The sequence below is a fragment of the Eublepharis macularius genome, chromosome 16 (genome assembly GCF_028583425.1).
Source record: "Eublepharis macularius isolate TG4126 chromosome 16, MPM_Emac_v1.0, whole genome shotgun sequence".
Lineage (NCBI taxonomy): Eukaryota > Metazoa > Chordata > Lepidosauria > Squamata > Eublepharidae > Eublepharis > Eublepharis macularius.
The window spans coordinates 2542717-2570194 of NC_072805.1; the positions used below are offsets into that span (position 1 = coordinate 2542717).

A 27478-nucleotide genomic window follows, 5' to 3' on the forward strand; every position below is an offset into this window, starting at 1 on the left:
ACAGACCATTCATCAAAAACTTTGCCCAGGCTGCCCTGCCATTGACTGATCTGTTAAAAACAAAGGGGAAGGGGCCAGACAGGATGAAGTCAAGTGCTAAGCTATCTTGGATTGATGAGAGTCAGCAAGGGTTAGAAAGATTAAAAACTCTATTCACGTCCGAGCCCATTCTGTGCCCTCCTGATGAAAATAAAAAATCATTGTACAAGTGGATGCCAGTGATGTGGCAATGGGGTGTGTGTGTGTGATTTTACGGCAGGGCTCGGAAGGGAAGCTGCACCCTTGTGCGTATGTTTCCAGGAAATTCTCAGAAGTAGAAGGGCACTGGTCAATCTGGGATAAAGAAGCAGCACCGATTACACTGGCACTCTCCACTTGGAGACACTGGTTGGAAGGGGTGAAGGTGCCTTTTGAGGTATGGACTGATCATAAAAATCTAGAGACTCTCCCGTCCCCATGAAGGCTGGGAGCAAAACAGCTCTGGTGGGTGGAATTCTTTTCAAAGTTCCAATTCACCATCAAGCACCTCCCAGGGATGTCCAATTTTCTGGCGGATGCCTTGTCCTGCCTCCCTCAGCCTGAGAGTCAGTGGGAAGAGGTCATAGACACTATATTCACACCAGCCCAACTGGGAGGGGCAGTAGTGACGAGACGACAAGTGCATGAATTTGGTTCAACCCCGCTCAGCCCTTGGCTGCAGAAAGTAAAAACTGAACTGGAAAAAGAGGGGGAGGATACTTTGCAAAAGCTGCTGGTGAAGGGGGAGAACGGGTGCAGGTATAGGAATGGCAAGCTGTATGTACCAGAGGCCCTTAGGAAGGAGGTCTTAGAAAAGTGTCATGATGACAAATTAGCTGGTCATTTTGGGTTTGTTAAGACCTTGCATTTAGCTCAAAGGCAATTTTGGTGGCAGGGGATGAGGAGAGACATCTCCCAGTATGTGTCTACTTGTCAGGTCTGATTGATGGGGAAGAAACAGGGGAGTGGAGGCCTCCAGGACTATTGCAACCACTCAAAACCCGCTACCAAACATGGGCCACGATTTCTATGGATTTTATCACTGATCTTCCTCCTAATAAAGGGGAAACGGCGATTCTGGTGGAAGTTGATTTATTCTGAAAGGAAGCCCATTTTATACCCTGCTCTAAACTCCCCACAGCAAAGAAACCAGCTAACCTCTTTATGCAAAATGTGGTGCATTTACACTCTTTTCCCAGCAAGGTGATCTCTGATTGTGGGAGCCAGTTCGCTGCCAAATTCTGGCAGGAGCCTATGAAAGTAACTGGAATTGAGCAGGGGCTTAGCTCGTCACATCACTCCAAAACCAATGGGAAAACAGAACGGACTAATCAGATACTAGAAAAGTTCCTGAGACATTATATTAATTATCAACAGGACGACTAGGTTGATTTCTCTATGCAGAATACTGTTATAATAACAGTGTACATAGTTCCATTGGCGCCTCCCCCTTTCAAGTGACCCAGGTGTTCGAAGGGAAGCCAATGCCAATGCTGGAAACCGACATACAAGAGCCAGGGGGAGACCTCAAGGACTGGTGAGATAAGGTAACAACCCAGTGGAACCTGGTAAAGCGGACTCTGGAGAAAGCGAAACGTGACCTTCTGGAACTGGCGAGTCAAGAAAGAACGGAGCTACTGAATCACAGTACGTCCCAGTCTCAACTCAGTCTGCCTCTCCAGAAGGATACCATGGTCGATGGTACTGAATGCTGCAGAGAGATCCAGGAGAATCAACAGGGAAGCACTTTCCCCTCACTCTCCTGCTGAAGATCACCCATCAATCCAAGCAAGGCCATTTCCATCCCAAACCCAGACCTGAATCTGGATTGAAATGGGTATAGATAATCCATTTCCTCCAAGACCACCTGAAACTGCATGGCCACCACCCGCTCAAGCACCTTGCCCAAAAATGACAGGATGGCCATCCCACTGCTCCAAGGACGCCTTCTTGAAGAGGAGCTGCAAGACCGGCAACACCTCAACATTTTAGATAGTGAAGATTTAAGATAAACTTGCAATTTAATAAACTAAAAGGTACAATTAATTATTAGTAAGTAATCCCGGTTTGGGATTCATGGAGGTCTAACGCAGCTCCATTTGTGGAGCTGACCGGATTGCCGTTTTAACCGGCCGGAGGGGTGAAAATAACCCGCGGCCGACTGCTCTCAGGCGGGGAGCAGGCAAAGAACGCTCAAGACCCTAGGGTGAGTTAGATCTCGGACGAGGGGGGGCTCTACACAAGGAGTCTCCCCCCCGATCCTTGAGGTCCCACCTTGCGACGGGTCGGCTATAATCTCTGCGGCAATTTTGGGGCCAATTCGGCTGGCATAAGACCTACATACCCAAGCTTCGATCGGGGAGGGAAGTCGAGAGGAGAATTTAAGATCGAAACAGCGATTACAACCCGAGAAAGCTGGAGAGAAGGTAAAGATCGCTATCTCTTGAAACGGGACAGATTGACAAAAACAGAGAGGAAAGAAAGTAGACTTTTAAACTGCAACAGACTAGCGAAAAGGAGGTGAAGACTCGGCAGGAGTTGTATTTTAAAAGAGACTAAGTTTAAAGAAGTTATTACAAAATTCGGACTATTGTTTTGAATACCTGTGGTTTTGGAGCTGTGGGAAAAAGACACCATCGCGAGACCTGCTGTGGGAAGACGGGAGACAGGAAGTGCGTAACAACAATAGAGTGGCTGGAGGGAAGCGGCCCTTGCCAAAGGACAGGAAGTGGGGAATCGCCATCTTTGAAAGTGGAAGGGTCGTGGCTTCAGCGGAAGAGGAAGTAGGCCATCTTGGATTATAATAACATAGAGAAATGACGCCCGACATTTTGGATATAAAAAATTAATTTTGGCAAAGATTGGGACATTTAAAAAAAAGGAAAACGTTTAATTATACGCCACGGAGCTGAGGAAGAGAGCAGATTCGTGGGAGCGAGCTAAAGCAAGCTCCACGATGTCGAAAAAAGAGTGGCAATCGGCAATAGAAAACTTGGACAAAAAACTTATAGACATGATGAAAGAACTTAAGGACACGAAATTGGAGCTTATTAAAGAGGTCAAGGAAGTTACACAGACAGTAAAGTCGGAGCTGTCAGAAGTGAAAAAAGGTGTGGAAACGATTAGCAGTGAATTACAAGGAACGCAGCAGAGAGTTAAAACAGTAGAAGACGCGATGGAGAATTTAATAGACACGCAACAAACAGAGATGAGGCTGGTGAAGGGGAGGATGTCAGTTGCAGAAACTAAACACATGGAGAAGCAGCTTCGTTTTCGCGGTCTGCCAGAAGTGGAAGGGAAGTCAGCGCAAGAACAGATGACTGAGGTGTTGGCTGATTACCTGGGGAAGGAGGAGGAGGAAATTGTGGCTATCCTAGATGTGGCGTATCGTGTGAACTCGAGAATTGCAACCCAGAGGAAACTACCAAGGGATGTGATTGTGCAGTTTACAACTAGAAATATGAAAGAGAGGATTGTGACTAAACAATTTCAAGATCCATTGGAGATTGATGGCAAGACGATTATTATAATGAAGGAACTGCCCAGATCAGTGTTATTGGACAGGAAAAAATATAGAGTGCTAATTCAGACTTTGAAGGACATGAATATCAGATACAGATGGGAGTTACCGGAAGGAGTGTCCTTTGAGTTTGGAGGGGCAAAAAAACGCATCAGATCTGAGCGGGAGATGGAGAGATTTATCAAGGACAATGAAAAAGACTTACCAACAAAACCATGAATATGGAGTGTAAAGTATTATCTTGGAATGTAAATGGACTAAACTCACCGAATAAGAGAAAAAATATTTTTCATTGGCTACTAAAACAAAAATGTGATATTGTTTGTTTGCAGGAGACCCACATTAGAAAACAGGATGTAAAATATTTAAAATCTGGAAAATTGGGCAAAGAATTTGTAGCGGCTTCCAACAAGAAAAAAAGAGGAGTGGTGTTGTATATAAAAGAGGAGCTGCAGCCAAAATTTATTATGAGAGATGTGGAAGCTAGATTTGTAGCAGTGGAATGTAATTGGAACTTAAAGAGAGTGTTGGTAGTCGGACTTTATGCACCTAACGGTGCAAAGGAAAGCTTCTTTGAGGACTTAAGGAAGCACCTAAACGATCTTGTATATGACCAGATAATTCTTGCTGGAGATTTCAATGGAGTGACAGATTTGGAATTAGACAAAAAGACTACAAAAGCACAAAAGAAAAGAGGACTATTGCCAAAGCTTTTTTTTGAGTTGATTCAACAAGAGACTCTCGAAGACGTATGGAGGAGAGAATATCCTAAAACCAAACAGTTTACTTTTTATTCTGCAAGGCATCTTACATTATCAAGAATTGATATGATCTGGGCCTCAAAGGACTTAGCGCTATGGACTAAGGAGGTAGAAATAATGCCGATGGTAGGCTCAGATCACAACCCAATTATGTGGAAATTTGGAAAAAGGAGAAAAAGGAAAGCCTGGAGAATAAATGAGGACCTGTTACAGGAAAGTGAGAATATGGAAACACTGAGAAGAGAGACTAAGTTTTTTATACAATACAACGTGAATAAAGAAGTACCAACCAGTAAAGTTTGGGACGCGTACAAGGCGGTTGTAAGGGGCATACTAATGGACTTAAATGGTAGAGCAAGGAAAAAGAAAGAGGAGAAAAGACAAGAGATTGAGGAGAAAATAAAGGCCAAAGAAGTACAGTTAAAAAAGAGACCAGGGAAAAAGAAAATACATCAGGAAATCAAAATTCTTCAAGAACAGTTAACAGCAATGAGTAACAAAGAATTGGAGTGGAACCTTAAAAGACTGAATCAAAAAGCTTTTGAGGGTGCTAATAAACCTGGGAAATATTTGGCATGGCAATTAAAGAAGAAAAGGGAAAAGAAAATAATAAATAAAATTTGTGAAGAAAACAAAACGTATTTGGAGCAGACTACCATTAGCAGAGCCTTTTATAAATTTTACGCTAAGCTGTATAATAAAAAAGAAGTAAACAAAGAATCAATAGCATCATATTTGGAGAAAACCAAACTTCCAGAGATCTCGGAAGCTTGGAGAAATAAGCTGAACAGTGAAGTAACTGATGAGGAAATAAATATGGCAATACAATCCGCAAATCTAGGAAAGGCGCCAGGGCCAGATGGACTTACGGCTAAATTTTATAAGACAATGGCCAATGAACTGGCACCATTCCTAAAAGAGGTGATGAACGGAGTTTTTAGGGATCAAAGAATTCCAGACACTTGGAGCGAAGCGAATATATCATTGATCCCAAAAGAGGGCCAAGATCTGACTAGCGTGAAAAATTATAGGCCTATATCACTACTCAATAATGACTATAAAATTTTTGCGAAGATATTGGCGGAGAGATTGAAGGGGTGGCTCTCGGAAGTCATAGAGGAGGAACAAGCAGGCTTTTTGCCAGACAGACAAATAAGAGACAACTTAAGGACAGTGATCAATGCTATTGAATACTACGACAAGCGTTGTGATAAAGAGGTTGGTTTCTTCTTTGTAGACGCTGAAAAAGCGTTTGACAATTTAAACTGGGACTTTATGTTTGCCACTATGGAAAAGCTACAACTGGGAGAAAGATTCGTCAGAGCAATCAAGGAAATCTATAGAGACCAGACTGCAGCAATTGTAGTGAATGATGAATTGACCAAAAAATTGACGATTAGTAAAGGAACAAGACAAGGTTGCCCGTTATCTCCATTGTTGTTCATTTTAGTATTGGAGATTCTGATGATACAAATTCGACAAGATGAGGAAATACGAGGAATAAAAATAAAGGACTATTCATATAAGGTCAGAGCATTTGCAGACGACATAATGTTAATTGTAGAAGACCCACTGGAGAACATGCCAAAAGTGATAGACAAGATCAAGGAGTTTGGAGATTTGGCAGGTTTCTTCATTAACAAAAAGAAGTCAAAGATATTATGCAAAAACATGACTAAGCAGAAACAACAATTGTTAATGGAAACAACGGATTGTGAAGTAACTAGTAAGGTGAAATACTTGGGAGTTGAGCTGACTGCAAAAAATATAGATTTGTTCAAGAATAATTATGAAAAATTATGGACTCAGATAGAGAGAGACTTGATCAAATGGAATAGATTGAACCTGTCATGGTTGGGCAGGATTGCAGCAGTTAAGATGAATGTGTTACCAAGAGTAATGTTTTTGTTACAGACAATACCAATCATCAGAGACTCTAAACAATTTGAAAAATGGCAGAGGAAAATATCAGATTTTGTTTGGGCAGGCAAGAAGCCTCGAGTGAAAGTAAAAGTTTTACAAGATGCAAAGGAGAGAGGCGGAATGCAACTGCCCAATCTGAGACTTTACCATGATGCAATCTGCCTAGTTTGGCTAAAAGAGTGGATGACATTAAAGAATAAGAAACTATTAGCCCTAGAGGGATATAAAAAAATTTTTGGATGGCACGCATACCTATGGCATGACAAAGTAAAGGTCAACTCGATGTTCCTGCATCATTTTGTAAGGAGAAGTCTATTTACAATCTGGAAGAAGTATAGAACTTACCTACAAGAAGGAACCCCCTTGTGGGTGGTTCCATATGAGGTGATAGATCCGAGAGCTGTGGATAATGAACAACAATGTTTAACGTACAAAGAAATAACTAAGATTGAAGTATCTAAACTTAGAATAAAGACGCAAGAGGAACTATCACCTAACTATGATTGGTTTCAGTATAGACAGATTAGAGACTTATACAACTCAGACTTTGCAAAAGGGGGCATACGAACAGAGAACTCGGAACTAGAGCAGACCCTTCTTAAAGAAGACAAGAAAAGAATATCCAAGGTATACCAAGTATTGCTGAAATGGTATACTGAGGATGAGATAGTTAAAACACAGATGGTGAAATGGGCTATAAATTTCAATAAAGAAATAACAATGGAGGCATGGGAATACTTGTGGAAAACTACAATGAAGACAACGACATGTATCAATATTAAAGAGAACATTTTCAAAATGATCTATCGTTGGTACATGACACCAAAGAAGATTGCGCTAGGGAATTTGAATACTTCTAATAAATGCTGGAAATGTAAGAAACATGAGGGCTCCCTCTATCATATGTGGTGGTCGTGTGAGGTAGCTAGGCAGTTCTGGGGGGAAATAATAAGAGAAATGAGTGAAATTTTACAGTTTCAAATAAATAAGAACCCAGAACTCCTGCTGCTAAACTTGGGAATGGAGGGAATTCCAGCCCATCATAGGACGTTGATTTTTTATATGACTGCAGCAGCTAGACTTTTGTATGCACAGAAATGGAAAGTACAAGAAGTACCAACTATTGAAGATTGGATCTACAAATTGCTGTATATGGCTGAAATGGACAAGATGACAAGAAAACTGAGAGATCTGGACTCAGGGCAGTTCAACACAGACTGGGAGAAGCTGAAACAATACCTGGAGAAGAAATGGGAGGTGGGAGGAAAACTGTGGCAGTTTGAGAACTACTGAAATATAATAAAAGTATAAAAGAGAGGGGTGACTTTACCGGGGGAGGAAGAGAAATGTGAATTTATAAGCAGTTAGATTAATTGATTGAGATATATATAGATATGTATAGGTCAACTGATAGAGAATAATTAATGATAAGGTTTAAACATGAGGATTGACTAACTAACAATATTTTCTTTCTTTGACAAGATTTATATGCACCAAACAGAATGTATAGAAGAGTTAAATTGATTGAGTATCTGAGGAGTTATATAGAATTACCATAAAAAGTTGAAATGAGTAATATATAGAGAATAAATCAAATTGTTTGATTTAAATGTGGGAAATTTTTATGGTTTACATATTTTTATAGGTTTATATAGAATTATTCAAAACTGGAAAATGGGATAAATTGTTTATCTAAAGACGTATAGTTTGGGTGTATAATAATTAAAGGAGTTAATGATGCACTGCTTAATATAATGGAGAATGTATATCTGTTTTAGACAGAGGAATGTAATAGAAGTAAGGGAAAAGGGACAGAGGGTGGGAAAGCTGTTGGAAGTCAACAAAAGGGGGGGAAAGGGAGGGGGTTAGAAACGAAAAATTAGGGGAAAATTGATTGTAATGTAAAAATAAAAATGTTCTAACCCAATAAAAAAATTTTCAAAAAAAAAGTAAGTAAAGGTCATCTTTATTAAGGGCTGAAAAATATTTTTGATTTATTTAATACATTTTACCCCACTCTTCTTCCAAGGAGCACAGGCAGGCGTTTCCATCTCATTTTCCAAAGCACTCTGTGGTGAGTTGGGCCAAGTCAGAATGACAGGCCCAAGGTCACCCAATGAGCTTCAGGGCACGGTGGGGATTTGAACCTGGGTCTCCCAGATCCTCATCCAACATCTTAACCACTACTTCAAAATAAACACTCCTGATCCAAAATAGTTTAAAAGTCATTGTAGTTTACAGCCTCAATAACTAAAATTGTCTCCCAACCAATCAATTACACTTTAGTTGATGAGTGACTGAAATTGGCAAGCCAACTCCCTTTAGGTATGAAAGGAATAAACCCTCCATCCATCGATATATCTGAATTCTTAATTTAACTTCACCTGCTGAAAGATGCTATCTGATAAAGGCATGTTGCTAAGGTAAAGAAACCTGAAAACAGTGAGAAAACGTTCCATGCCACATTTAGTTCCTATTCCTTATCTTAAAATACAGTTAAGACTTGACTTAGTGAAGCATTGACATAGCCATCTATGAAGAAAAGACACATTGTTTTACTATATATCCGACGACTCACATTGATGCTGGTGCATAAAAGGGTGCAGGGGAAGGCCGCCAATGGAGGGCGTGGGCTAGGTAGCCCAGCTGGAGGAAGAGGGCAGTGCAGGAAGAGTGACGCGCTCAAGCCCCGGTGGAGCCCGGGCGACGGCGAAGCGCCCGTCCCCCTTGGAGCTCCACCGAGCCGCGCCGCTCTCGGCGGGGCCTGGGCAGGCAAAACGCCCATCGCCCTTGGAGCCACGCCGCGCCGCTCTTGGCGGGACCCGGGCAGGCGAACCACCCGTCACCCTCGGAGCCCTGCCACGCTGCGCCGCAGCACTCTTGACAGGGCCTGGGCAGGCAAAACGCCCATCGCCCTTGGAGCCACGGCGCGCCGCTCTTGGCGGGACCCGGGCAGGCGAACCACCCGTCGCCCTCGGAGCCCTGCCGCGCTGCACCGCAGCGCTCTTGACAGGGCCTGGGCAGGCGAAGCACCCGTCCCCCTCGGAGCCCCACCACGCCGCTCTCGCCAGGGGCCAGGTGGAGGCAAAACGCCCATCGGCCTCGGAGCGCTGCCGCGCCGCTCTCGGCAGGACCCAGGCAGGCGAAACGCCCCTCGCCCTCCAAGCCCTGCAGAGCCGTGGGCGGGGACGGGGCAGGCGAAGCGCCCATCGCCCTCGGAGCCCTGCCGCGCCGCAACGCTTTCGGCGGAGCCCGGGCAGGTGAAATGCCCATCCCCCTCAGAGCCGCTCTGCTCTCAGCAGGGACAGGGCGATGGGGCATGAGCAATGCGCCCATCGCCCTGCGAGGCCCAGTGGAGCCGGGCATGCGAAGGGAAGAGCGAATCCACTCTGCCCTCCCTCCCTGGCTCCACACCCCACCTTCCAGGCCTCCCCAGACCCCTTCTGCCTTTCCACCCTCCCCAAACCACCCCTTCCCCTTCCTACCTGCCATCCCGCCCCACACCCTTCCTGCCTTTCCACCCTCCCCAAACCCCCATTGCTTCCCTACCTGCCATCCCTCCCCAGACCCCTCCTGCTTCTCCATCCTCCCCAACCGCCGCTTGCCCTTCCTACCTGCCATCTCTCCCCAGACCCCTCCTGCTTCTCCATCCTCCCCAACCCCCACTTGCCCTTCCTACCTGCCATCTCTCCCCAGACCCCTCCTGCTTCTCCATCCTCCCCAACCCCCGCTTGCCCTTCCTACCTGCCATCCCTCCCCAGACCCCTCCTGCATCTCCACCCTCCCTAAACCCCTATTGCCTCCTTACCTGCCATCCCTCTCCAGACCCCTCCTGCTTCTCCACCTTCCTAACCCCCCTTGCCCTTCCTACCTGCCATCCTGCTCCACAAACCTCCTGCCTTTCCACCCTCCCCCAACCCCCATTGCCTCCCTACCTGCCATCTCTCCCCAGACCCCTCCTGCATCTCCACCCTCCCCAAACCCCCGTTTGCCTCCCTACCTGCCATTCCTCCCCGCACCCCACCTGCTTCTCAGCCCTCCCCAAACCCCTATTGCCTCCCTACCTGCCAATATTCCTCAGACCCCTTCTGCCTCTCCACCCTCCCCAAACCCCATTGCCTCCCTACCTGCCATCCCTCCCCAGACCCCTCCTGCTTTTCACCTCTCCCCAGACCCCCCCTTGCCCCCCACCTGCCAGCCCTTCCTAACCACCTCCCCCCCCAGCCCTCCCCAGCTTTCTAGAGCCCATTGTATTTATTTGTACAACGGGCTCTGTTTCTAGTTTATTATATTTACCGAACAGTTTTAAGCCTTTTCTCACTGCATAGCCTCTTCTTGCTGAGAAGAAAGGGAACAGACTTGGGGCAGTCACTAAGCTCTACTGCATTGCCCTAATAAGAAAGCACTACAAACACAGATGCTTCTGAAATCCATCTCTCTCTGGACAGAGAGGATTGGCAGAAAATCACATCACACAACAAGCTTTGTGGAACAGCTGCAAGGTGTTCCACAAAGAGCAGCGGACCCATGTCTTCAGTAATCTGCTTCCGTCCCAAAAAGAATGAGCTTTCCCACCAGGGATCAAATCCAACCCATCTTTTCTTCAATTCTTCCTGATGTTAAAGCTACAATACAATAAGGCAGGTGTGAAAGCAGCCACATGAGCTGAAGGCAAGAGGGAGGCTGAACGCATCCCAGATCCTAAGAGGCAGAACTGGCCAAGGCATGTAGGGGAGCAGTGCTTACCTCTTTCAGCTTTTTGGCCCAGGGTTTCTGGGCTTTCCTAAACCCATCTTCTGCTTCTTTGGTCTCCTTAAATCCACCGATCATTTGCTTGTGAAAGGCCTCCTTTTGCCAGTTTTTAATCTTTTCAAAGTCTTCATTCATTAAGGCACCTTTTATATCGAGGTGCAACTCACTCACTTTTTCAGCTTCAAGCATAAACGCGTGCCAAGACTTTTCAACAGTTCCATACTGAGGACCTGAATTCAACGAAAGGTGAAAGCGTGTCAGTGAAACCAGTAACTTTTCTCCTGATTCAGTCCGCCTTCTTGCATCATGGCATACCAGCTCCAGACAATGAAAGACCACACAAACGTTTCCAATACACAATTTCTCTTAAAAGGATCCCACAGGCCAGGGGGCAGGGGTAGGCGGTTTGTAGCATGATTTTAAAATCTCTCTGCCAATTCATTGTTGCGCTTCATGCATTGAATTATGTGGGCTCTGACTTAAGAAAGACAAAAGCAAAAATTCATAAACAAGACAGAATCAGAGGTGAGCAGCGATGTGGCCAACTTTGTTGATGACACCAAATTATTTAAGGTGAGAAGGACCAAAGAAGATTGTGAGGTGTTCCAAAAATCATCTCTCCAAAGTGGGAGACAACGTAACAAATGAGGGTCGAGGTAAGGGAAAGTGATGCACATTTGGGACATTCTGTACAGTTCTGGCCACCCTGCCCCCAAAAGGACACCACAGTGGTGGAAAAGGTATAGAAAGGGGCACTCAAAACTGGAGCATTTTCTCTATAAGTAAAATTTAAGGAGTATAAAATTCAGAGAAAAGATGTCTACCAGGAAAGACGAGCTAAAGTGCATAATTATTATGCACATAAGTGGAAAGATTCTTTTCCTTCTTCTCCCCTAATACTAGAACTCATGGATACTTAATGACATTGATAGGCTGCAGTTTCATTACTCAGAGTGGTTGGCTAGCAGAATTCACTGCCACAGGATAAGGCGATAGTCAATAGTTTAGCTAGCTTTAAAAGAGGATGAGACAAATTCTTGGAGAGAAGGTTCATTAATGGCTACTAGCCCTGATAACCAAATGGACCTTTCATGTTCAAAGGCAATAACTAGGGGTGTGCATAATGGAAAAAATGAACTGAAGATAAATACAGAAATCGTTGGTTTGGCTCATTAAAGCAACCTCCGGAATGGCGGAACGCATTCAGGAAACGAGGCTGTAACGACGCCCCCCCCCCCCCACACACACACCCCAAAAACTTCGATTCTTGCCAGGCAGAGGCCACACAGGCAGGCCAGGCAGTGGTGGGCCGTCTGGCAGCATCTTGTTTCCCTTAACAGCAAGTCTGTCTGCCCTAATCGTTCAACCAATTGGATCCAAAGAGGAGAGATTGTGCCCTTAGTGTTAACTCCACTGGCAGGAAGGGTGTGTGCACAGCACGCATGAGTGCATTTTTCCTTCAGTGCTTCCTGGGCAATGGTGGTAAAACTGAGTATGATTGTAGGAATCAAATCATCCAATCACCAGGGAGGGGAGCAGCAGACGGCACGGTGGCATCAGCACCATTATCATCATTCGTCATTCCTTTCTGTACATTTTTATGTGCAATGCAAGGAAAGGCCAGCAACATCGACGTGGACGTGTACACATGGGCTTGAGGAGGGAGGGGTCTCCTTCAGCCTCTCTGCCCTCAGCTGCTGCAAAGGATCATATTATGCAGATTAGGGTGAAAATGGAAAGAAAAAAGCAATTGTTAAAAGACAGCTGCACTGAGAAGGTAGGACTGTGGAGCGGGTTCACGGCCATTTAGAGGCCTGCAGCTGCTGTTTTGCTTTGGTGCAATGGTGCTGTCAGGTGCTCAGGATCACCTGTCATACTTCTGCAGCTAAAACTGATGGCTGTTGGGGGCTGGGAAACTGAGAATGGGGAGTGGTTGTTAATTTCTGCTGTAATCTCTCCCTAGCCTGGGAATCTGGCCTTGGGAAGTCTATGAATCGCCCAGCCTATTTTCCTGCTTGTAGAGTCCAGAGACTAGTAGAAGAGAGGGGGGAGTAGCCACGGGGAACCTTTATCTGTAGGCTTGCTTGCAGTCGCCAGTCCTAGCAAGGATGGCGTGAGAGCATGAAACTGGCAATACCAATAAAGAACTTTAACTCCACAATTTAACAGCACAAAAAGTGCTGCTTGCTTTCAAACTTCCTGCCCCGCTGCTTTTTTCCCTCGATGGGAGGGGGAGGAGGGAACCTGGGGGGGGGGGGTTGAAAGTTAAAGCGTCCCTTTCCAAAGGGGCGCTTTCAAACCCGGTGCCGCTTGCTCCAACTGACAGGCAGGACAGCCTGTTCCCTGTCTATCAGCTGAAGCAAGCGGCGCCTGGTTTGAAATGTAAAGTGCCCTGCTGCTTACGGCATCCAATGGGAGGAGGAGAGGGTTCCCTCATCCCCCTCCCATCGGGTGAAATAAGTGGCGAGCGCAACACTTTTCTTGCCGCTTGCAAGCAGCAAGAAAAGTGTTGCTTTCCGGTGTGCTCTGAATCTTTATGGAGCATATGGAAGCGGGTCAATAAGCAATTTCCAAAGTGGCTTGCCACTTTAGAAATCACTTAGTTCCGACTCCTTTTCCTGCTTCGAAAATTCCAAAGCAGGAAACCCGAATCATTTTTGTTGCACACCCCTAGTCTTCACCCAATGTACTGAGATCTGTTGGTTCTAGAGTCCCACCTCCTGTGTTGCAAGCCCTGTTAAGAGTAGACCCTTACTGCTGCCTTCTGGAAGGACCTGTTGCTACTGCACACAGGTGGCAGCAGCAGGATGGGGAGCCAAAGTCATTCAGCCACAGGGGAGGATTCCTTTCTGGCTCTTGGTCTGTTGCCCATGTCTTGGCCATGACACTGGCTCCCCATCTTCCTGATGGCATGTTCTTGCAATTCAGTGGGTCCAGGTTCAGAAAGGTCAAAGACCACTCTAATACAGCACTAATTAAACATAAGACAAAACGAAGCAAATGTCCATGTCAAGAGGCAGCGCACCTCTGACTGCCATGCCTTTTATGCCCTGCTTTTGGGAGGCGTCTTATTGACCTCTATGGAAAACAGGAGGCTAGATGAAGTGGCCTTTGGTCTGATCCAGCAGGGCTTTCATCGATTACAGATTTGAAACATGATGGAGAGGTGCACATAAACATAAGGGGCCACAGTTTGACATTACAACTAAACTATGCCATTATCAAGGTGCTGTATTATCTAAGCTTCTGTAAAAATGAATGAAATCAGCAGCATAGAGTTTACCATGCCTAACTATAACTCTACCAGTCACAGGTATACTATATCCACTATATTTTTCAACCCTTTCAACTCCTGAAGTTTTATTCTCAACCTTTCCGCAAATCAACTCCTAAGCCATTTAGTGAGGGTGATCGAAAATTTGTACTTGATTGTACTTTAAACTGTAAGAGACCCACCAGACAGCCCATTTCCCCCTCCTCAATGGCCCTCTCCTCCCCCTCCCTATCATGTTTTAAATCTTGGAAATTGTAAGTGGAATTGACCCACAAGGAAAAAGTGAATCACAACAAGCAAACTAAGTAGATTTCTCAGACCTTTCTAATGCTTCCAACCAATTGATTAACTAAGTTAATTAAGTGGATTTCCATTCTGTAAAATACAATACATGTGCAAGCTCCATTTACCTTTCTCTACAAGCTGCTTCCATCTTTTAGCCCATTCTGTTAACTGCTGAGCATAGACCTTCTCTATTCTTGCACGCTCATGAATGCAGTTCATAAGATCATTGCAAAGTCTATGACCATCTTCAATGCGCTTCACTGTCCGCTTATAATTTCCAACCTATAAAGAATAATATGTGTAGAGAAACCTTCAAGGTCAGGTCAAAACAATAGTAGCATCTGGTTTTTTAGAAACCAGCAGAAAACATTTAAATTGATAGCCAAGTATTCTAATGAAATTCAACTTAAACTTAATAAGATGTGTTACACTTTTACATATAAAAGTTTAATCTGAACATCAAGCAACATTGGTATCTCAGTTACTTGAAACATGAAATCCTGGAATATGGTCATCTGTCAGTCCTAGGGTATCAGTCCCTGGCAGTAAGATCTCCAAGTCCCTCAGAGCAAGCAAACAGGTGCATTGGTTGAAGAAACTTTATTTAGAGATCTATTCTGTTCAGGTATTCACTCATAGGTAGGAGTTGGCAGAAGTAATTAGTCAAACCATAGGACTACTGATATAGGGGAACGTTCTCCACCCCCTTTGCATTTAGGCACGAAACTGAAAAAGTTACATGGGAACAAAGCAGTTTAGTCTAGACAGATTAGAGTGGAATCATTCCCTCCTGTGAAAAGATACATTTAAGTACACAGCTGCAGCTTTGGCCCAAGGCCATTCAGAAATGAAAGCGCATATTTCTTAGAGATAAGGAAGAGGCCACTTGCTCCTCTAGAAATTAGTATTAGCAATCTAGACACCTTCAGATGAATTATATAAAATACATAAAACACAGTACTGAACTTTGACATTATAGCAATATGAGTTTAAGATATAGCGTAAGAGGTACAACACAATGATGGCATGGATGCTTATATCACTCTCAGTATAAAATGCAGAATACAACAATGGCATGGATGCTGGCATACATGACAGTCATCTATTTAAATACAGTCTGTTTTTAGCCCGCTTGCAGGGCAAGCAGAATATAAATCACCGTCAACGAAGGCTTCAGTTGTACCCCGCTGAGGGCTGGGAGCTGGGTCCCCAACCCCATTGCTCCACGACACAAACACAGAACCTCCGTCTTCAGGGGATTCAATTTCAGGCGACTCCTGACATAACCATACTGTCACAGCCTCAAGACCCTTGGCCAAGGAATCCACAGCACAGTCAGACTGGTCGTCCATCAACAGATAAAGCTGGGTGTCATCCGCATACTGGTGACAACCCAGCCCAAAATTGCGGACTACCTTTACACTTCCTCAGCATCATCATGACATCTTGACAGGGCGCATATTGATGTTAAATAGCATCAGGGAAAGAATTGCCCCCTGAGGGATGCCACACACCAAGGAATGGCACGCGGTCATCTGTTCACCAAGTGCCACCCTCTGTCCCCAGCCGCAGAGGAAGGAGCTCAGCCATTAAAAGACTGTCCCACAAATCCTCGCGTTGGCGAGACGGTGGGTCAAGAGATCATGATCGACTGTGTCGAACGCTGCTGTAAGATCTAAAAGTATAAACAGTGCCGACCCACCCTGATCCAGGTGCCACCGCAGGTAATCTGTGAGGGCTGTCATGGCCCAGTCTGAGACTGAGGTCTCCTCTGGAGGAGAGGAGCCTCGTGTAGCCAGCCAGGACTCCTCAGGAGAAGAAGAGTTCTGTGTAGGCAGCCCTAGCCCTGACTCAGCAGAAGCCGGCAATCAGGAGCAGCAGCTGCTGGCTGATCAAAGCCCACAGCCAGCAGCTGAGACACCAGCACCCTCTAGCCCCAATACCACAGGGGAAGCTCAGTCAGGGACTGCCAGCACCACAGGGGAAGCCCAGCCAGGGGCTTCCACCCCACCCCACCCCCCAGGTTCACCCATGCCTAGAGAGCGCCGCAGACAGCGCCAGAGACTGGAACTGCAGGAGAGACGGCGCAGTGCTCGTCTCCTGAGCCGGCGCCAGCTGCTGGAGAGCGACGATGAGTAGCATCAGGATGGAGCCCCAGCAGCTGGCTGAAAACCACGCCTGGCTATAAAAGCCAGTCAGGAGCAACTGCCAGGTGTGGAAGCAATGTGTCTACTGCCTGCAACCACTCCGTGTTCTGTGGACCTTGCCTGTGCCTGCTTTTGGATCTGATGCCATCAGTGACTGACCTTGGACTGTGCCTGACCTCGCTCTTGGACTCACTCCTGACATTATCTCGTGCTCTGACCACCGGTTTGACTTGGCTTTCGCTCTTGGAACTCCCCTTTGACTTTGGCCTTAAGGTTTGGACTGGAACCACCTTGCTTGGGCTAGCCCAGCCCGTGACAGAGGCAATCAGAGCTGTATCCGTACCATGGTCAGGCTTGAAGCCAAATTTGAATGGGTCCAAGAGAGAGGCATCATCCAAGTATACCTGTAACTGTTCAGCTACTGCCCTCTAAATTACCCAGGAATGGAAGATTTGAAACTGGGCAGTAATTGGCTGAATCAACAGGATCCAGTGATGGTTTCTTTAATAAGGGCCACACCACTGCCTCCTTCAATGAGTCTGGGAAAACCCCAGAACTCAGGGAAAGACTAATGATGTCAGCTAGCGGGAATCCCAGCACCGCCAGTTTTCACCAGCCATGATGGGCACGGGTCCAGTGGACATGTGGTAGGTTTCACAGCATGCAGGACCCTGCCTACCTCTTCCTGGAAGAGTGGTCTGAAGTGAGCTAATGTCAACCCTGAAGATGGCCAAGGGGCCTCCAGTTCACATACCGCATCAACCGTGGTGGACAGGATCTTATCTGAAAAATAGTCTCTAAAAGCCTAAAAGCTTATTGTCGAATTCACATTTTTTGTCCCATGTGTAAGGGACGTTAAACCCCGAATCACTCTGGAAAGTTGTGCTGGGTGAGAACTAGCAGACGCAACAGAGGCTGCATAATAATGCAGTAGTGGATCTCTTTGCCCCAGTATGTTGCTGCATTCTCACAAGTTTCACTACTTGGGTTCTATTTTCGACCTCACATGCCAATTGGATCCATCCTAACAGGGTTTGTGGGTCATCTTGCATAAGTGCTCAATCCAGCAGGTTAGCATTCAAGCCATTTTGGAACAGTTCAATTTTAACTCCTTCATGATAGTCCTGACATTTGGTGGCTAGCTGCCTGAATTCAGCAGCATATTCTCTTATGAGTCGGGATCCTTGTCTTATGGTTCTGAGCTTAGTGCGAGCCCTTTCTCCCTCTAGTGGGTTTTCAAATTGGGATCTTATCGCATATACAAAAGTGTTTAAATCATACAGTTCAGGTACTCCTATGTCATGCAAGGTTACATACCATTTGGCTGCCGCCCCTTCCAATCAAGATCCTAAGTGGTTTACCTGGCTGTGAGAAGGTGGAATGATACTACATCCCTCTGTTCCTGTTATTACCCCTGAAATTGAGGGAACTACTTGGTTGTCCCCGAATTGGGCAGGAGTCATTAAAAATGCTCTTCCTCTTCCCAGCGGCGCCATCTCAGTAAAGTTCGTTGGACACTGTCCAATTTGCAGGGCTCTCCCCAATTGTGACATAATAGGGGGTTTTCTTGGTTCCCTGCATGCTCCTGTCACTGGTCTCACGAGTGCCTCTGGTGAGTTGATGTTCCCTTCCTCTTTGAGATTTCATTCTCATTCTTGTTGTATCCTCAAGGCATGGGCTAACTTCTCCTGAGTTGGATGCATCACATATCTCACAGGTTGCAACATCTGACCCCCGATAGGGATTTCTAGCCCAGCCACAGCCTTCGAGTCGCTTGACTCCAGGGATTCCGTCTCTTCCTTGACAGTATAATCCACCAATGCACGCTCACCACCAAGGGTTAATCCACGGTTCCCCTGTATTTGTACATCCAACAACACCAATTGTGTTGCTTTACCCTGCAGCACAGGTAGCCGTGGTGTCTGACCCCAATCCTGGGTGTTTGGCCCGGTCACGGCTCCCAACTCACAGAGGTCCAAAGGATCTGTTCCTGTTTCAGTGGTAACTCCACGAAATTCCACAGAGTTACCAGGGGGTAATCCAGGGTCCCCCGATAATTGTAAATCCTCCGCTATGTCTCATAACCAGTGGTACTCGCTGGTCTCAGCTAATTGCAGGGGCATTAGACTCCACCCCGCATGGCCCGTTGGAGTGGCTGCTCCCCTCGCCACCGCTTCACCAACGTACCCCTCCATCTCGATAGAAGGCCGAAAGTGCATTGTTCCATGGCATCGCATCCTCTCCTCTGTAGTTCGGGATCTACAAGGGTTCCACTTGCGCATGGATGGTAGATTCCAGTGGTAGTAGGTAGACCCGGCTTTGGAGATTGCTCCCAGTTCAGGGTACACTGGGAGGGTCCCGGCTGTATTAAGCCCCCTCATTACAGATATATTACAGTCCATAAAATCGTCCAAATGTGCATGGGTCACAGGTGTCAACCCTCTGGAAGTCCCTTCCGGAGTTTCACCTGTTCCCAGTGGATTGATGGGCTCCTCTGGCACTGTTGGCCCCAGGTCAGGCTCAGACGACGAAAAGCCGGTAGCCATTCTCCAAGGGTTGCAGGTGCAGAGGAAAACTGAGGATTCCTATCAAAATGTCAGGTTATGGATGACAGGATATGGTAGACGGGTCTCTGTATCATTGCAACAAGAAGTCCAGGCTCTTGGTTAAATGGTTTTATTCAGAAATCCAATCTTTTCCATATATATTTCCATAGAGTTACTCAGAGGCAAAAAAGCATCTCAGCACTACATGCTTCCTTGATAGGAATAGAGACTTGAGGAAAGCACAACTCTAAATACCCACTCATTCCCACCCACCACCCACCCCCAACTAGACCACAGGTTTGCGTGGGAAAGGGTCTGGGAATGCATGAGAGTAAACTGTAACACTTCAGACAGTGCAAGGTCACTTCAGTGAGCTTCAAAGAAAGAACAGATAACGCAGCTGCGTTCTCAGACTGCTAGAGGGAGAAACGAAAGTTATGATTAAAGCATTTGCCAAGTGAAATCAAGGTACAGCATTATCAGCATTATCAATGGTTCAACACCTAGCACATATAAAACAATGGCATGGATGTAGGGGTGCGACAACCAGCTACATTAAGTAATAAGCATTTTTATTGCTAATAATTGTCTTTTTTTTCTTTTTTATTATTACTAATGCAATGAGTAGAAATAGATTTGAATTCTGCATGTGTGGTTCAATTGGAAAAATATATCTAAACAGATTTAATTATTACTCTAATCACTGTTTTAATATTTATATAGGTTATGAGTTTTGTACTTGATGACATCCCTTCTGTGAGTGACGTCGTCGTGCCAGCTGCGGGAGTGCTCCCATGCTCCACAAAGCTCAGATTTGGCCGGTTTGGGGCCTAAATTAGCTCTAAATGGAGTGTGGGGATGCTCCTGCAGCTGGCGAAACGGGTGGGAGTGCACACTTCTGAGGTGCTTCCTGGTGGTGGGCAAGCTCTGGGAGTTTGCCCCCTCCCGCTGATTGCTGGGCTATCGGCGGATGAGGGGGCAAATCCCCAGGAGTTTGCCTGTCACCAGTGGGCACCTGGGAACCCTGCTCGCTGTTGATCCTTGCCAAATGGCTGGCCAACTGCTTGACTCTACATAAGGCTGCCCTTTTCCATCAATGTGGCCAAACCTATACATTTCTATTGTCATGATCTTTATCTCCACTTTGCCAATTTCCAATTTTTAACAATTATCTTAACTATTTGGTTCTCACAATTTGAATTTTATTCTCACTTGTTATGACTATTATTCCTATGACTCCAAAATATGTTTAACTAAAAATGCACATTTAAATTCTTGTCTGACCCTGAAACTCTTGCTAGCTAGGAATTTAAATGTGGACTTCCTAGATACAGACTTCAAGTGCTAGAAACTAGAATTTGTCAACAGAGCATCCCACCAGTCACACTGCGGTTGGTCAGGAGCTCAGGATTTCCTGTTTTTCAAGCCCTAGTTATGCAGTTGCCATAGACTATTTACTATGCTTCCAGGTCATGCACCCTAACTCCTCCCCCCCTCTCCATTTTTAAAAGGTAACACCCAAACCAGGACATCTTGTTTTCAAATAAATGCATTATCTTCTGGTTTGGGCATTACCTACTACAAGGTATAACGAGGAGCAGAAGAAAGGCAGTGGGGAGACCCGTTACTGATGCTACTGCACTCAAGTGAAAGACCAAAGTACATGTTATCCAGAACAGCCCCATAAATAGCTTCAGTAGCATTTACATAAAATGTATGCTTCATTGCAGCCACTGCATTTACACTCTTCATTTCAGAGAATCCAAGATTAAAAGGAAGTTTTATCACATTTTTGTGACAGATACAAAAATCCAACCTGTGTAATTTAAAATTTGTCCACTTTGGCTTAATCATACACAGCAATATATACCCCAGAAGTATACAGCATCAAGAAAGAAGATAGACATGCCAGAAACAGTTGTAATAGGAATCTGTCAGTTATGTATGCTAATCAATATTGTGCGCAAATTCCATACATGTAAACTCATTCAATACTACAGAATTCAAACCAAGTATTCTACCATCTCAGAAAGTAAAAGATGTATTGTGGCATAAGCTTTTAGTTTTTCAGATGCATGTAGCATTAACCTCAGCAGGAATCTAGAAAATTCATGCAAGAGTTTCAGATTACCTCCCAGAAGCTATCACTAGAAACCTCTAGTCCAAGAGAGTCATCGTATGTGCCAGACATCTCTACTTTGGAATCCGGCGTCTTGTAAATACTAGATCTTCAGTCTGCAGAAGAAACAAAATTATTTTAGTTCACTCAAACAAATGTAATTATTGCTTTTAAGCCACATATATTGGCTGCCCTTACTTGGAATCAAAGGTTTTGCAATCGCCCTCCCAATGTCATGGCACTTGTTTATTTATTTACTTCATTTATGCTCCACCTTTTTTCCCAGCGGGGACACAAAGCGGCTGACATTATTCTCCTCTCCTCCATTTTATCCTCGCAACGCTGTGAGGAAGATTAAGCTACGAATGTGTAAAATCACCCAGTGAGCTTTCAGAGCAGAGCAGCAATTTGAACCTGGTTCTCCCAGATCCTAGTCCCACACTGTAAACACTACACCACACCAGCTCTCAACATATTGTTCAACACATGCACACATACAGACTACTTCTACTGCAGACTGTATGAACATGTCTGAGGACAGAGTGCAGAAAAGGTGGGTGTCATGAAAAATTCTCTCGTGCTTGACATGCACAGCCCAACCAATATAGTGCCTTATGAAGAAGAGTTCCAAACCCCTTACATTTCTGAAACTTTGAAAATGGGGGATAGACAGAGGAGTGAGTGAGGATCAGTCCTCAGAAAATCTGGTATCTGGGTGCCTTTAGGCACTCAACTATCCTGCTAGTGCACACCTTTAGAGTGAGGAACAGCCAGCCCGCAGTTCAGAGTCTCTCTCCAACTAACTTGGATGCTGACACTCAATACTGAAATCAAAATGATATTAGAGACAAGTATAGTTCATTGGTAAAAAAGATCTACAGATTTAGCCGAGGCCCTAAATTTCACAATAAAGCACTCCTTGCTTCAAAAGAACCAGGTACCTCTTGAGTCAGCAGGATCAAAACCAACCAAGCCGAGAGCCATTCAAGAGGCACCCTCCATATTCATGGATGCATCTCACATTTCCCATCAGTACAGACACAGGAGGTAACCATCATCCAAAAAAACGGGCTGACGGGGATGATATTCTCCTATTCGTGCTGCATACTCCTCACTAGCAAGGCTTTTGGATGGGCAACAGCTTCCCATATCTACATTGTGCCTCAAGCACATTCCCTTCGCATCTGCTGGGAAGATCAAATGACCAGCGGGAGAACAGATCCTATGGCACCAAAATGATTCATCAGGCATGCGTTGATCATCATCAAGGTGTGGCTTAATGACACACAGGTAGAATCAGTGTTCTGTCAGACAGTGCACACACCATAATAGCAGGGACGGGATATGGTCATTTAACATTAATGAACCAACTAATTTAGATGGATACAGGTGTACCCATCTCCATACTGTATGCAGTTAGAGTAAATTAGCAACACAGCCAGGCTTTTAATTAGCCAAGTGCCTACTCATCTGTGGCATATACACAATTTTGTGTATCAATCTAGATACACAAAATTACAATACCACAAAATGCCACAAAGACAATCCTGTATCTTTTCCCATACACTGCTGCATTCTATTTATAGTCTTGGTCATTTTTCATGGCCACCCCCATTTTTTCATGGTTGCACTTCAAGACAAACAGAAAAACAGCCCAAAGCAGCCACTCGAAAACTAGTTTTGCGAGAACAGCAAGGAAATAGTGTTTCCTGCCTTTTTTCTCAGATGAGAGGGGGAGAAGGGAGCAGGAGAGAGGCAGAGGCAGGGGGAATGAGGCAGGAAGGTGGCAGTGAGTAGCCAATCCTTGCAGGAGCCCTCCTTCTCTGGCCAGTGGGATTCTCTAGGGAGGGGAGAACCTTTTTCACACTGCCCTGCAAGAGTTAAATAAGCAGGCTTGCCTCGGAGCAGGTCTGGCCGTGGAGACGTGAGGGACTGCCTGCTGCTGGTTCCCTCTCGTCTGACTGCCCTGCTTTCGGAGTAGGTTCCTGCCTGCTCTGTGCCTCTCTCCTGCTGTTGCACTGCTGCGGAAGAAGAGGCTGCTGCACCTGAAGGACTTCTGTTCTGCTCCTGGAAGATTTCTGTGCCATCTGCCGGGTTTGAGAGTCATAAACTCACTGGGTTTTTTCCTGTCTTTTAGGTAGGGATGCCATGTCACCCCCCCCCCCCACACACACACACACCTGCGCAATGATATCACTTCCTGGAGCACAGGAGCACGCACTTCTCAGAGGGCTGATTTGGGCCCCAATTTAACCCGTTTGGAGCCAAAATCGGCCTGCTGAGAAGCACAGGAGCACTCTCAGGGGCAGCGTGATGATGTCACTCCTGGAGGTGATGTTGTTGCGCCACCCCAGAAGTGTGCCCGGGGCGGCGTTCCCCCACCTTCCCTCCCACACAGGCCAGGTGAGTAGAGGCAGAGGCTGGAGAGTGGGAGCAGGGGACCCCCCCCCCTCAGTGGGGAAATGGCATCCCTACTTTTCGGGGAGGGGAACTGGCCTGGTGTTTGGGAGGGGAGTCTGTTCTCCTGCTTACTGCACACTGATAGCAACCCAACAACCTTCTGGGTTGGGTGGGATGACTAGCATCAGGCAGGGTCAAATGGCGGACTGCTGGTCAAGTTACAGCAAGGCTTTGCTCCACTCCAAGGTTGTCAATGAGGTGTGCATGGTGGACATCGCTGTCACCATCAAGAGGGAATTAGTGGACTGGGTAGACAAGAGGCTGGCTGCTGGGAGCTTGATTAAAATTTTACATGTTCTTACCGCCTTGAATAAGTGTTGTAATTTCCCAAGAAGAGGACAGAAGCCTGGGTTCCGTTTGCTTCAAACTGGAAGGATTGTGGCAAAGGACTCTATTACTTGGTGGGATCCAACAAGTTGGACTTGCTGACCTTGAGAGGTTTCAAAGACGTTGGCTGAAAGTTTCTATTTTGTTGCACTTATGAATTTGGTTAAAGAAAAAATAGTTGTATTGTTCTAATTGCTAAAAGGTTTGGTTAAAAAAAATTCCTCAACTTATGTTTGTGAGAAAGGTTGCTTCCTAAATTAGCCCCACAGAACCCATACAGTAGAGGTTACTCTAGCAGTGGTATTGGGGGAAATGCACAGAACAGTGGATCTGTCCAAACATACTGGAAGTCATCTCCTACTGACTCTGTTTTTAAAAGGACTTGCCTAGGTCCTTTATCTTACAAGCTCTGTACATGGGGAGGGTGACTTTTCCCATGGCACAATGTAAGACTCCCCTAAATATAAGTTACTGATCAGGATGGGGTTTCTTAGAATTTTTCAGCATTTGTAACCAATCCCAGATAGCTTTGTGTGTCTGTCACTAACGGTACGTTTGCTGTTCTCTTGAGAGTACAGAGATGAGTCAGTCATCCAGGTAAGGAAACACAATTCAGCCCAATGACCTGAGGTGTGCCACAACAGGTGCCATACAGGTGCCTGGGGGCAGTGGAGATTCCAAATGGCAGTACAATATACTGGTATATAGTGTTGTACTTAAACCGGACATATTTCCTACGGTCCCTGTGAATGGCTATATGAAAATACATGTCCTTTATATCAAGGACCACAACCCAGCTATTAAGTTCAAGGAAGGCTAGTACAGATTCTAGAATTACCATACAGAATTTTGTTACCCAAAGGAATTAATTAGGATTGCGAAGGTCTAATATAGGTCCAAGACTACCACCCTTCTCTGGCACTAGGAAGAACCTAAAGAAAAAGCCATATTGTAATTCAACATCGGGGACATTTTGTATCGCTCCCATCAGAAGAAGGGATTGAATTTCATCTGCCAGCTGAGACAGGATATTATTCACAGCCTCTTCAGGCAGCTAACCTTACTCAAAAAATTCAAGTTTACAACCCTGTTTCACTCTGGAAGTGTCAAATGTTATGGCCTCCCAATCAGAGTAAGTGGACAATCTGGTCTCAGTCAGAACTGTCTGGCTTGTCCTTGTTAGTCTTTACACTGTTGTGATGGTTGAGAAGATTTAGCTTGGAGCACATTCTCCTCCTAGACTGGTGAGAGTGGTGCACTGTAGTGGTGCTGATGTGCGGTATGGCACTGAGGCTGGTAATCTTAGTTAAGAGGAGTGGTATGCCCTCAATTGGCAACTCTTCCACTTTCTCTTGTGTCCTACGGAAGAGCTGTTTCCCCCCAGGTCTCCTAGCCACTGGCAATAACGAAGTGGCAGCAAATAGTAGAAGCAATGATGACTGTGTGCTCCTTGCCATTCCAGTCTGGAGTGGACACCTGGGTGTAAATCTCCCAATGAAGACATGCATTGATTCGCCCAGTAATGAGGGGTTTTTCTTTGGTCCAACCTCAACTCTGCATGCCTGTGAGAAGGTGACTTGGATGCTCACTGTTGTCTCTAAATCTTGGATCTGAGCAGGCGTGTTCTTCCATTGAATCTGAAGGGTATGTGGGAGAGAACATCAGTCCCAGCTCTATATCAGAAGGGGATTGATCAGGTGAGAGGAGTGGGGTGTGTGGTGCTGCTTTAGATGAAGATGGTTGCAGAAACCTGAGCTCCGCTCCCCCTCTGAACCAATTTGAATAATAAAGCATTTCATTTAGGCAAGAACACTCAAATAACGGGTGAGAACAATGCAGAAAAGAAAAATGCAAACGGCAAGTCAGCTAAAAGGCTCCAGGATTATTTTTCCCACGTCGCTGCAGCCTGAGACTCAAAACGATGCTGGAGAAAAAACACTTAAAATGGTGCCTGAGGCAAATGCAGCAGGTAAAACTTTGTCTGAAACTCATCTACCCTGATCAAATGATTTCAGTTCTCTTTTTCCTTGTTTAGTACACAACATTTGATTAGTGAATCTAGCAACTTATATCTTTCTTTATAGGGGCAGAGGTTGGGGGAGGTTAGGGAGGGAAGGGTTGCTAAGGGGAGAGAGATGGAGTTGGCAATTTCAGCAGGAGGGAGGATAGATAACATGTAAATGTTAAGGCATGCTGTTAAAATTTCTAAATCACTGTTTTTATAGCTCTAATTATAATCACTTTCAGATATAAAATCCTTGTGACATGTAACACTAAAAATCCCTGTAACATATCTTATATTGCTACTGAATATCTTCCCTTTTGTTGTTATTGAAACGTTGAAAATAATTTTTTTTTTAAAAAGTGAGAGGAGGTAAGGAGATGGAATCCTCACAGTCAACAGGAGGACGTTGTCTTCCACAGCCTCGACAGCGGGGGATCAGGGCCGAGCCCATAGCTTTCTGGAGTGGCCCTTATCTGTATGTTTAGATTTGTGTGATTTCTTTGACAGTGGTTCCGATGCTGGTCTTGGATCTGATGGAGGTCTCAGAGAGCAGAGTTTGATACTCAGGTCCAATCTTGACATTGATTCGGATGATGCTACCGATCCAGACTGAAAGGAATACTTTTTTGTGGCTAGTGACTTTACAGACAGAGTTTCAGAGCTGGTGTGTACTTCTCCTATATTGAGGCCTTGAGTTTTAGGGCCCTCCCGTTCCTGGTTTTGGGGGTAAATTACTGACAATGTCTGCAGGCTGCAATGTTATAGCCTTCCCCCAAGCACAGGAGACACAGATCATGCCTATCTGTGTGGGTCATTTTTGCTCCACAGGAGGAGCATTTCTTAAATAATGCCTTTTCAGATATTATAAGGTAGAAAGAGAGGCTCACGATCTGGAAGAATAGGAAGGAGCAGAGACATAGTCAGAATTTGAGCCGAGGTCAAAAGCCGAAAGCAAACAGATATATAAAAATTCAGAACCGTTGACGAAGTCAAGGACTGCAAATTGAGATCAAAAATCAGTCCAAAGAAGAAAAAGTTAAGGGAAAGTCAAGAGAAATGCATGGAGCTCACAAAGGAAAGTTCTCTTTACAACGGCTCGGGAGAACTGAGGGAATGAGTCGCTCCTCTCACAGGGCATGTGACTGTTTAGGCGGGAAATGAGTCGCTATGGGCTTGGAGAAGGGCAGCCCCTACTGGAGCTTTAAATAAGTAAAACTTTTCTGAGCAGCTGGCCTGTGCAGGCATAGACGCAATGTGGGACTGCACAGGAGAACGAGGATGAACTTGGGAGGGGGGTCTTCGGAGGACAGTCAAGAGTTGATCCCCTACAAATTTGATTGA

At 45.5% G+C, this 27478-nt stretch overlaps 1 protein-coding gene across 2 annotated transcripts in view; it reads right to left on the reverse strand.

The window, feature by feature from the left end:
* Positions 1 to 27478, reverse strand: part of PACSIN2 (protein kinase C and casein kinase substrate in neurons 2) — an 81734-nt gene that overhangs the window by 35222 nt on the left and 19034 nt on the right. For both annotated transcript variants that reach the window (XM_055000335.1, XM_055000334.1), the window contains exons 2-4: positions 21358 to 21461; positions 14659 to 14815; positions 10969 to 11204 (exon numbers count right to left, since the gene is read on the reverse strand). In XM_055000335.1, coding sequence (XP_054856310.1) covers positions 10969 to 11204; positions 14659 to 14815; positions 21358 to 21417 — 453 coding nt within the window. In that variant the 5' untranslated portion in view covers positions 21418 to 21461. The remainder of the gene's footprint in view (positions 1 to 10968; positions 11205 to 14658; positions 14816 to 21357; positions 21462 to 27478) is intronic.